An 11,896-nucleotide genomic window follows, 5' to 3' on the forward strand; every position below is an offset into this window, starting at 1 on the left:
CAAGTCCCCTTAAATGTCTTTAGGATCTATGATGAACAACAAGCATTATAGTGCGTATTGCATTCCAGTGACATTATCTCAGTTAAACGGCTCAGTGTTTCCTTTTTGAAAAACACAAAACAAAACCACAAAGTTCCTATTTGTGGCTGTAAGACTGTGGCAATTCTTCAGCCCTTCAGTTCTCCGGAAACCATGTTTGTACCAGAATTAATTTAGAGAAAAAAAGGTGGTAGATTGCAATAGAAGCCGCTCCTACTGGCTTTGGTAAATTCTTAGTGTATAAGAATCATTACTGAAGTGGATATTAACTTATCTCAACTTACAACTCATAAAGTTAGAAGAACATTTTGAAACGGCTCTGGTTAGAAAATATTAGTTAACTCACAGAATTCCAGTAAAATGTTTTACAGTGTAGAGATACAGCTAACTGCAGAGCAATACAAAGTAATGCAGAGCATTTTTTTTATATTACCTCTATAGCCCCCGCCTCCAAGAAACGCCTGCATGGCTGCATATTTGGCTGCCTTCTGTGCCTTGGCTGAAAAACATGAAAGTAAAAATGAACGTTATTAAAAAGACATATACAGGCTCTCTACAATAGAACACAGCACTGGAGATTTTAAAAGCATTCAAAATCCCCCCCCCTCACATATTAAATTTAAAATCATAATCTTTTTTTAGATTTATTTTGGTAATAAAAGTACAGGACATCAGAAATTCAGACATTTTCTCTCGTGTGTGCTTTGGATTAAAAAACTCCCATCTAATATAAAAAAATGTCCTTTTAACAAGTAAGGAACGAATGGGTGATTGTCATGTCATCTAATCATGATGTGGGCTGGACACATATGTGTGTCCGGAGACTGAAGCTAATTACAGCATGCCTGTTCCCAGAGGACACAGGCAGTTTTCTTACATTTCTGTCCGGCTCCCGTGTATCCTAGAAAACAATAACAGGAAAGACAGAGTCATAATGAACAATTGATAATCTTTACAAAGGTCTCATTTGTTATCTCAGCAGTGAAATTAATGAAAATATGCCAACACAAATATTCAACATGCAAGGCCGGATACAGGAGAAGGAAGCACTTCCTGTTTCTTACTTTGTGTGCATGCTACCGTGTGTGTTTTTGGTATCTTCACGCTCCAACAATATTATTCATTATAAACATATTCAAAGAATGTGTTGTGTGTTAAAAAAAGAGAGAGAGCGAGAGTTACAGTGTGACAAAGTGCTTCCCCTACCTGGATAATTTCCACCAGCCACTCCACCATATCCAGGAGCAACACCCCCTGCTGGAACAATGCCCACATTACAACCTGCATCACGATGCACATGTTTTCAAATCTTGAAAGGTGAAATGGAAATGTCCGTAGTCTTGTATCATTGTTCTGTATTTTATCAGTACTAGTACTTAAATTGACCTGGTAAGCCGCCCACACCTCCTAATCCCTGCCCTGTTCCTGCAGGACCTCCTGTTCCTCCTGTGGCACTACCTGGACAGTCAAGTGAGTATTAATGTGTAGAAATCAGTCACACACTTAAAAACCAGAAGAATATCACAACACAGATAATACTGCTAGCGGAGAGTAAGGCTTTAATAGTTAAAATGTTTCATGTTCTACAAACTTCTATCACACTTTGAAACTTTTTACAAAGACAAGACAAGGTAGATTTGAGAATAATATGAAGCTGTGCTTGTACAGTTTTAGTCACTATTTTCCTATATAAACAAGAAACTCACCGGAGCCTCCAGTGACACGCCCTGTTCCTGCACTCGGAAGCCCTCCTACTCCAGCACCTGATGAACATGGGTGGGATTGAAGTCAATTGTAAAGAGACTATACATGAATGGCAGGTAACGTAATGGTTAAGTATTGAAATAAGTTTTTTATCTTAGCACAGAGCAAACATGAAAACGCAACATATGAATAAACACGGGAAGAGGATGGAGATAGAAAAGGTTTACGGTCCAGTATTATCATGCAGGAAAGACATGGAAATGTCACAATTGTTTTATTTCTTTGTTCCGTATGGTATCGATCTAGTTACAATACAACTCGTGACAATGATCACAACTCTTTAATGAAATGTGTATTTATTCTCAATAGAGTATTTTACCTGGTCCATAGCCTGTTCCACCCAACGACGAGCCGTAACCTGATTTAAAAGGCTTTCTTTTTCCTTGGCCACCAGGTCCATATCCACCAACGCCACCAGGTCTAAAAGCCCCTGGCCCAGTTCCAGCACTTCCTGGGCCAAAGCCACCAGTTCCAGCACCTCCAAGCCCATAACCAAAAGGGACTGTTCCAGTTCCAGTTGGACCATACCCTCCTGGGCCATAGCCACCAGGTCCAGCTCCTACTCCTCCAGGAACACTTCCTGTACCACCTCCTAATCCTCCTGCTGGGGAAATGTCTAAATATATAAGCACAACTATATAGTACATACATGTATAGAAAGACAATTACCATCCCTGATCTTAGCCAAACCTCACCTGATCCATATCTAGCTCCTCCATAACCTGGAAGAAAATAATGAGAAACAATGGTCTAACAATGTTCTGCTAATTCCTTTTCTTATAAAAAATTAAATAAGTGTCTCCATCAGTACAATTAATGTTTTAATATCACCTGTTTAATAGTATAACCATTACTTACCAGATTTTGAAGGTTTACGTTTTGCTAACCCTTGGCCCCCAAGTCCAAAACCACCTCCTGTGCCAGCACCGCCTGGACCGAAGCCTTCTCTTCCAGCACCCCCTGGTCCAAAGCCTCCCGTTCCTGTGCCGACACCCCCTGGACCGAAGCCTCCAGTTCCTGTGCCAGCACCGCCTGGACCGAAGCCTCCCGTTCCTGTGCCAGCACCGCCTGGACCGAAGCCTCCCGTTCCTGTGCCAGCACCCCCTGGTCCGAAGCCTCCTGTACCAGCACCCCCTGGTCCAAAGCCTCCTGTGCCAGCACCCCCTGGTCCAAAGCCTCCTGTACCAGCACCCCCTGGTCCGAAGCCTCCCGTTCCTGTGCCAGCACCCCCTGGTCCGAAGCCTCCCGTTCCTGTGCCAGCACCTCCCGGTCCGAAGCCTCCTGTACCAGCACCCCCTGGTACAAATCCTCCTGTTCTCGTACCGCCTGGTCCAAATCCTCCTGTTCCAGTACCGCCTGGTACAAAGCCTCCTGTTCCTGTCCCAGCACCACCTGGTCCAACGCCACCAGGACCAAAACCAGCAGGCCCATATCGGCCAGGTCCAGTACCTGTTCCACCAGATCCAGTTCCTGCACCTAAAAAACAGGCATAGGTTATTAACTTTAGAGCCGTCATTTTTATTTTTTTATTTTTTTAGCTTTATCTTCCTTACACTTCTGCACCTGCTCAGAAGTATAAGTCCTTCATACAGTTATTACCATGTTCATTCAAAAGTATGTGTGTGTGTGTGTGTGTGTGTGTGTGTGTGTGTGTGTGTGTGTGTCTATATATATATATATATATATATATATATATATATATATATATATATATATATATATATATATATATTGTATTAAGTTAACATACATAGTTAATCACAACATGGCACAACAAACGCATCGATGTCCCCCTACTTTTTCTTTACCGCATTTAAAACCGAACTGCTACAAATCAGTAGTATAAAAGACTTGTTTTTATTATTTGCGACGATGAAGTAGATATTGTATGTATTTATTCACATTGGGAAACAAAAAAAAAATCTGTACATTTTTCAAGTTTTAGGTGTTGGATAAATCTGTTTCTCACCCTGCCCATAGCCTGCTCCACCCAGTGATGATGATCCATAGCCTGTCGTAAGGAGTTAACACCATGAACATATTTTCAAACATAATACATGAATAAATGTTGTTGTCAGTGTTATAATATATTACCACTGTACCTGATTTGGGTGGCTTTCTATTCCCCAGTCCTTGACCACCAGCATTATAAACACCAGGAAGGATCCCTGCTCCACCAGCTCCATGGCTGCCTGGTCCTGTGCCAACTCCACCTGGTCCAAAACCACCAGGCCTGGTTCCTGCACCACCCAGTGCAGTTCCGGCATTGCTGGGCCCATATCCAGTGCCACCAGGTCCATAACCACCAGCCCCGCCAGGACCAACTCCACCTGGTCCAGTCCCATAGCCACCAGGCACAACACCAGTACCACCAGCTCCTGCCCCATAAACTAAAAACAAATAGTGGTTCATTTTCAGTTCCCCTGTTTAAAGATTTGCATCTGCACTTAGTGTATCTGTCAATTTTTATCATACGTTTTGGTGCTTTGCCGGTGCCCAGTCCTGGACCTGTGCCATATCTTGAACCTGGATAACGGATCAGATATAATCATTTGACCAATATTTATATTACATGCTATGTATATTAGATGTGTTATTTTGATCAGATTCAATTTAATTATTAATATTGAGTCACACTGAAGAATATTTTCATAAAGGTGAACTTACCACCAGGAGCCACACCACCACCATATCCCCCCAGTCCACCACCGACTCCACCAGGGCCTGCTCCTCCTCCTCCTAGAGTTCCAACCCCTCCAACTCCAAGGGTCCCCCCAGCACCAATACCTCTGTTTCCAGTCTTGCCGCCATAGCCTCCAGGCCCAGCACCATATCCACCTGGGCCAGGCCCATAACCTCCAGGTCTTGCACCATAACCTCCTGGACCAGTACCGTAGCCACCAGGACCAGCTCCATAACCGCCAGGCCCAACCCCACCCCGGCCTCCTGCTCCATAAGTCCCATATACTGATAGGAAGATAAAAACATTTAATATATTATTTAGATTTTTTCATTGTTCATTTCCTTATTTAGGAGAGGAGAATATTGTTGACAGTTTATAGAACCTTTGCCGGATTTTCCTGCTCCCTGTCCTACTCCAGCTCCAGTCGGGTAACGTAAGCCTGACAGAGAAAAAAATAAATATACTGTAGTTTAGATATGTTTGGGGCATCTGATTGCTTTAACTTGGATGGTAATGATAGAGTTAGTTAGCATACCTCCACCTGGTAAAACTCCACCAGCACCATAGCCTATGATGTATAATGTATAAATATCATTGTAGGTTTGGAATTAATGCACATACATTTCCAAGAACAAAACATGGCAGCAACTCACTTTTTTCAGGTTTCAGGGCTCCTGTTCCTACTCCACCAAGCCCATCAGTCCCAGGTACCAAACCGGCTCCTCCAAGACCTCCTCCTGCACCCCCACCCACACCACCAGGTCCACCACCTATGCCTCCTGCTACAGTCGTATCAGGTTTGTGTGCGAGATTAAAAAAATACAAATATAATACATTTTCATCTTGAATATGAGCATTTTTGTGCTAAAATACTGTGTGTTAGTCATTTGTTTACTACATTGAATGGTGGTAGATGTAATGGAGTGTAGAAATTGCACCTGTGGGCGGTTTGGGTGTTCCTCCAACTCCACCAGCTGCACCTTGTGGTCCAACTGCAGTGCCAGTAGCAGGACTGTCTCCTCTTCCTACTCCTGTTACGCCACCTGAAACACCTCCTGCTGCTCCTGCACTGGTTGGACTCCCCCCTGCTCCTCCCGGTACTCCAGCTGTGCCTCCTATCCCATCTCTCTCTCCATCAGGACCTCCCTCTCCATCTCCTTCACCCGGCGTGTCCCCTCGGGGGACGCCTACAGACAGAAGACCGGTGAGTATTCTTTCTTTTATCCCCATTTTCTTCCACAAAGTTCAAACTAAAACAATAACAAGCCTCGTGATTGTTCAACCAATTTTGAGAGGTGACTGTTGGAACTTGTACAGCACATTGCTTAGTCATCTGCCATTGATAATCCACTGTTTGGTAATAGGTAAGCACTATGAGTAGTTATCCTGTAACTTAAGTGAAAAGGGTGAATTGGCTTGTGTTGAATTCACCTGGGGGTTTGAGAGGTTTGGCTCCAGGTAGTGTTCCACTTGAAATATCACCACCAGAACCTGCAAAATTGTACAGTGAAATGTACTAAATGTACTATGTACTACTATGCTATAGAAAGCATAGTAAGGCACAAGAATGGGTTGGCTTGTTACATGCGACTTGATCCAGTTAGTGTGGATGTTATGAGCATACAATTTTAACTTGTAAATTATAGATCATTTAGTGTTTTTAAGGGAGCCATGTAAATATTTCTGCCCTTTCAGGTCTCCGAAAAGCTGAACCAGTGGTGTTTTTGAGTTAGATGAGCTGAAACTTTAGGAGTCTATATTCATACAAATACTTTGAAATGCAGAAATGTTGTTCGGACCCCTTTCAAGTTGTTCAAAGAGACATTTTAGAAATGTTAAATAGCACAAATGTAAAAGAAAGGTTTCCAGCAATATCCAAAAATGGATCATTTGTGTAGGCAAGAATGTTTAATATAATTGTGTTTTCTTCTCTAGCTCAAAGTTATGAGTAAAAACATAAAGTACTTTATAAATGGCCACATGATGGCACTATCCACAAGAAAGTCTAAGTAACACTGATCCTTTGCTTTCCGCCTAGAATTGAAATTGATTTAAAATCTAGTTCATGGTTTTTGTGAAGTCGCACTCAGAAGACAGATGAACATGCTTACAGACAAATGTGCAGAAACTAAATAAACACTGACCTGGAACTTCTGTCCCATTGAGTCCTGTTTTATAGAGATGATTCAAAATAACACATTTTTGTTAGTACTTCTTGTAAAACACTTTTAGTAGCAGATCAAATCAACACCGTAACTTATAAATATATTCATTCAGAATTTGTTATATAAATGACTGAAGTACCTGGCTTTGCTCCAATAATGGGGATTCCTGTTCCACCCAAGGCATCTCCATCATATCCTACACCCACTGGTCTGCCAGCTATACCAGTCCCTCCTGGTTTAACACACACACACACACACACATACACACATGTGAATGTACAGTGTGTAAATTGAAAGAATGTGTATCATAAGAACTATGAATCTTATATTTAATACAGTATAGTGTTTTGTTTGTTAATTTTCACAGGTAATTGCCAAGCAGTCTGTGGGCCGTCTTGTATAACTATCATATTATTACATCCGTGAACCTGAGTTATTGTTTGTGATAATTGTCATCTGGGCCCACAATCTGTGCATAATTTTAAGGTAGGAAATTTTCTCAGGACTCCTGCAAGTTTAAACACACCTTCTCCTCCAGAACTTCCAGAGCCCTCTATCACACTGCCAGCCCCACCATCACCTAGAATAAGGTGGAAATATCAATAGTAGCTTTGGATAAGTGTGTGAACTGAATAAATCTAACAAAGACGATGGCAAATCAGGACCTTTTTTAGATAAGCCATTTCTCTCTATCTTGGTCATCTCATTTGGAAGCCCCCTCCATCACTGTCTTTTCCATCCCGGTTTCCATTAAGTCTAATGTATGAGATACCCTGTGCGTGTTGTGGTAATATGTGACTTAAATGTGTTTACAGAAGGTATCTATCTACCTTCTGATGCAGGAGCGGGTGTGCCTCCAGTGGCTCCAATTCCTGCTCCTGATCAAGCAGACAGTTTATGACACATAGATCATCAGATTAATTATTATCATTGTAACCAAAATGTGTATTTCTAATCCTCAAAACATAACCTTACCACTGGGTCCAGATGTTGTCCCTGCACCGCTGCTTGTGTTTGTGCCATCAACTGAAACACCAGTGCCAGTCCCGGTACCAGGTCCTGCTTGGCCAGTCCCGGTACCAGGTCCTGCTTGGCCAGTCCCTGTCCCAGGACCTGCTTGGCCAGTCCCTGTCCCAGGACCTGCTTGGCCAGTCCCTGTACCAGGACCTGCTTGGCCAGTCCCTGTCCCAGAACCGGCGGGGCCAGTCCCTGTCCCAGAACCGGCGGGGCCAGTCCCTGTCCCAGAACCTGCGGGACCAGTCCCTACTCCTGCTCCAGGAACCACTCCACCTTGTTGCCCTACAGTTTATAAAATAACTTAAAAAGAGGCTTTCTTTGTTTTATAACGTGTCTATTCCTGAGTTCCAACCAGTACATAATATACACATAATGTTCTACTTACCGTACTTAGCAGCTTTGGATCCTGCTGTGCCATAGCCTGTGAATCCCAACAAATAAAATGTAGTTTTAAGTTTTGACTACCAAAACTACTTAAAGACCTAGTGATTAAAATATAATTGTCCAATTTGGTTAAGCAGTTCAATATTGTGGTTGGAGTTACTGACTATAGTGCTAGTTCCAACATCATTTTTCCTGACCTGAAGGAATAGTTTATACTCTATATCTGATCTAAACTTTAAATATGATTAACACTGACAAAATTACACTCAACTACACATTAATAAAAACTAACCTGGACCTCCAGTACCAGTTCCAAAGCCTCCTGGTCCATAACCGCCTATAAAATTACACAAGGTAATAGATTATGTATAAACAAAACTCCATCAATTGGAGTGTTGGAGAAGAAACATAAATTGAATAAAAATACAAGCAGACAAAGAATAAATCAGCACAACCAGAAAAAAAAAATCTCTTTTGCTCTCAGTTTACAATGCTGCAGATCATCATTCATAAACAACTCACCACCTCGTCCTCCTCCAAGTACCCCACCGGCACCAATTCCTTGACCTACATTAGGATTATATGAAAATGATTTAGCTTTTACTGGATTTGGAAACAAACATCCATCATAATTTTTTTTTAAACAAAAAAAGGGATATTTTGATACCGTATTTAGCAGGTTTTGATCCAGCTCCGTAGCCTGCAAGTTTCAGAAATAGGATTTAGGATTTAGCTTAATTTGGGTTTGACAAGATTTATATGGGACACAATTTGAATTCTCTCTGAACCTGTTCCATATCCGGCCCCTGGTCCTGCACCATAGCCTCCACCTGGTCCGTAACCTATCCCAGGCACAGTCCCAGCTCCAGGCCCATATCCACCTGGTCCATATCCTGTTCTTCCTGCTGTTCCTCCAACAGGAAGCCCTAAAAATGTGTGAGAATTGTAGCTCTAATAAAGTCTTAGCCCCTTGTTTGAAAAAAATCTATCAATTAGACGTCTATACACGTTCCCATTCAAATAAACCCATAACCTATTGGTCAATTAGAAGCTCAATGCCTTTAAGATGAGTGCATTACCACAATTCATCCACTAGATGGAGACGAGACGTAGACTGTGTTTTTACATGGATGCTGAGGATAGGCTGACAAATGCAAACGCTCCTCCTCGTTGTTGTCGTGGACTGTTGATTGTTGTTTGTCCCGTCTAACGTCTCATGTCTAATGTTGCACCTTCCGCCAAGGAAAATTCCTTGTTTGTGAAAACATACCTGGCAAATAAACGGTTTCTGATTCTGATTTCTGATTACAATTAATACAGACTGCTGGAAATTACTCTGAAATTATCTAGAGTTAGCTGTCATAGAGGTATCAGTTGTTCGGGTAGCATAAAGTACCAAAATCGCTTGCAGCACATTGCCTGTTTTTGCTGTGTGCTCAATTGTTGATTTTTAGTTTTGTTGAGGTAACATTTTTTATCGTGAGCCTCGAGCAGTGCTTCTTCTCGTTATGTGGGTATGCAGGATGAATATGTTGCTCCATGTTAAATGAAGCTCAACTAACCACAACTAGGAAAAGGAACAGCAAGAAGCAAGCATAGAATGTTAACACTTCTGTAATTAAGTAGTTAATTCATATACGTGTGTGATCTGTGTCTCTGATTATTTTATACACTTCTGAGGAACTGTGAGAATGGTGTTCTTCTCTTTATACCTCCAGCAGTGCCTGGTCCAAAGCCAGCTGGTCCACCTCCTGTTCCAACTCCATAACCAGGCATCAGGCCGGGCCCCAGTCCTGCTCCAGGTCCGCCACCAGTTGTTAGTCCAACACCTTGTCCTGGGACCCCTCCTCCTACACCACCACCAACACCAAGTCCTCCCGCTCCCAGGCCACCTCCGGGCAGACCTGCAGAGAGCATTTTATTAGAAAATATAGACCCCTATAACCGGAAAGTATTTTCCACTTCAGTCACAAGGAACAAGCTATTTTCATGGCAGACATTTGAGTTATAGCTGGAAAGAGTATAAGTATAATTAATAACATGAATAATTGCTGCATTTTGTTTAATTGGATATTACTATATTGATTATATTTTCTGTTGCACATTACATAACATTACAGATTTACTGTAAAGAAGTTTGTGGTGAACCGATACATTTGCATTTGGTACATTATTTTCTATTCTATTATTTACATAAGTTTCTTACCATATTTTCGGGCCTTTGCACCAGCATAACCTCCAAAATGTAGACACATTAAGGTATTTTTAAAATCATATATTGACATGGGCATTGATTTGAATTCAGGCATGCCTTCTTATTTTATCTTTCATTTCCAATCTTTCAACTCACCTCCAGGTATAAAGCCAGCACCACCTGGTTGAACTCCACCTGGTCCATAGCCTGTACCAGCACCACCTGGTTGAACTCCAACTGGTCCATAGCCTGTACCCGCTCCACCTGGTTGAACTCCACCTGGTCCATAGCCTGTACCCGCTCCACCTGGTCCATAGCCTGTACCCGCTCCACCTGGTTGAACTCCACCTGGTCCATAGCCTGTACCCGCTCCACCTGGTCCATAGCCTGTACCCGCTCCACCTGGTTGAACTCCACCTGGTCCATAGCCTGTACCCGCTCCACCTGGTTGAACTCCACCTGGTCCATAGCCTGTTCCCGCTCCACTTGGTTGAACTCCACCTGGTCCATAGCCTGTACCCGCTCCACCTGGTTGAACTCCACCTGGTCCATAGCCTGTACCAGCACCACCCGGTTGAACTCCACCTGGTCCATAGCCAGTACCAGCACCACCTGGTCCATAGCCAGTACCAGCACCACCTGGTCTAACTGCTCCTGGTCCATAGCCAGTACCAGCACCGCCTGGTCCATAGCCAGTACCAGCACCACCTGGTCTAACTGATCCTGGTCCATAGCCAGTACCAGCACCACCTGGTCCATAGCCAGTAGCAGCACCACCTGGTCTAACTGCTCCGGGTCCATAGCCTGTGCTTGCACCACCTGGTCCTACTCCTCCGGATCCATAGCCTGTACCAGCACCACCAGGCCTGACTGCTCCAGTACTTGTTCCCAGACCTCCAAGTGCTCCACTCAACATGCCTATAAGCAGAATAGTTTGTTAAAAACAAATAATGATACAGTTGCATGCATTTTTTCAGTTATATAATTCTTACCATATTTACGAGCTTTGGCACTGGCATCATAGCCTGAAACACCAATAAAGTAATTATACATTTGTCTTTGCTAATGCATTACAGTCTGTTGAAGTTTTCGGGTTGCAACCAACTGAATACCCTTGCGCCCACTCCACAACTTTCCCAGATTGTAGTAACGTTAGCCGCTAAATGCAAAACTGGAATTGGTCCATCTGGGCTACAGTAGAAATATGGCAGTGCAACGCTGTCACTCTGTGAAGAGGACCTGCTCTCTATGTGGACAATAGGGCTCATTTAGTTTCAGATGGTTATACAGGAATAAAACCTTAGTTATGAATGGATCTCCCACAAAGCTATACACTTTACCTTAAAGCCATCACTGCTAAAAATGTCTTAAGCCACTATGGCATAATTATAAGCTACATTTCCAAAAAAAAAAACAAATCTGATTCACCATTACCTCCAGGTCCTGTTCCTGCTCCTCCTAATCCAGATCCAGTTCCACCTGGACCATACCCGGTTCTACCTGGTCCATAACCCGCTCCCCCAGGGCCAGTGCCAGCACCACCAGGACCATAACCAAGGCCACCTGACCCAGGTCCCACTCCCGTGCTAAGGCCGACTCCTCCTCCCAGTCCTCCGCCTCCAAGTCCTCCAGCCGCACCAGTGCCTGCAC

At 43.1% G+C, this 11,896-nt stretch overlaps 1 protein-coding gene across 1 annotated transcript; it reads right to left on the bottom strand.

The window, feature by feature from the left end:
- Positions 1-1,408: 1,408 nt before the first annotated feature.
- On the bottom strand, positions 1,409-11,169 carry LOC137802345 (fibroin heavy chain-like). Its single transcript, XM_068600145.1, has 17 exons — positions 10,403-11,169; positions 9,765-9,956; positions 9,615-9,619; positions 8,575-8,619; positions 8,345-8,389; positions 7,627-7,899; positions 7,482-7,529; positions 4,591-4,770; positions 4,471-4,542; positions 4,279-4,348; positions 3,906-4,193; positions 3,773-3,814; positions 2,662-3,279; positions 2,499-2,525; positions 2,123-2,407; positions 1,746-1,802; positions 1,409-1,497 (listed from the first exon to the last, which is right to left on the bottom strand). The coding sequence occupies exons 1-17, from the start codon at positions 11,160-11,162 to the stop codon at positions 1,409-1,411; spliced, it is 3,096 nt and encodes a 1,031-aa protein (XP_068456246.1). The 5' UTR covers positions 11,163-11,169.
- Between the last annotated feature and the right edge of the window lie 727 nt (positions 11,170-11,896).

This window comes from Clinocottus analis, unplaced genomic scaffold, assembly GCF_023055335.1.
Source record: "Clinocottus analis isolate CAN_PGR_092001 unplaced genomic scaffold, fCliAna1.0.p SCAF_5, whole genome shotgun sequence".
NCBI lineage: Eukaryota > Metazoa > Chordata > Actinopteri > Perciformes > Cottidae > Clinocottus > Clinocottus analis.

Excerpts from the sequence above, each read along its gene's own strand:
- LOC137802345 (XM_068600145.1), bottom strand. The coding sequence starts at position 11,162 with ATGTTGAGTGGAGCACTTGGAGGTCTGGGAACAAGTACTGGAGCAGTC. Across the intron at positions 8,390-8,574 it reads ACTTGGAGGAGGACGAGGTG|GCGGTTATGGACCAGGAGGC; the intron begins GTGAGTTGTTTA and ends GTAATTTTATAG. Across the intron at positions 7,530-7,626 it reads GACAACATCTGGACCCAGTG|GAGCAGGAATTGGAGCCACT; the intron begins GTAAGGTTATGT and ends CTGCTTGATCAG.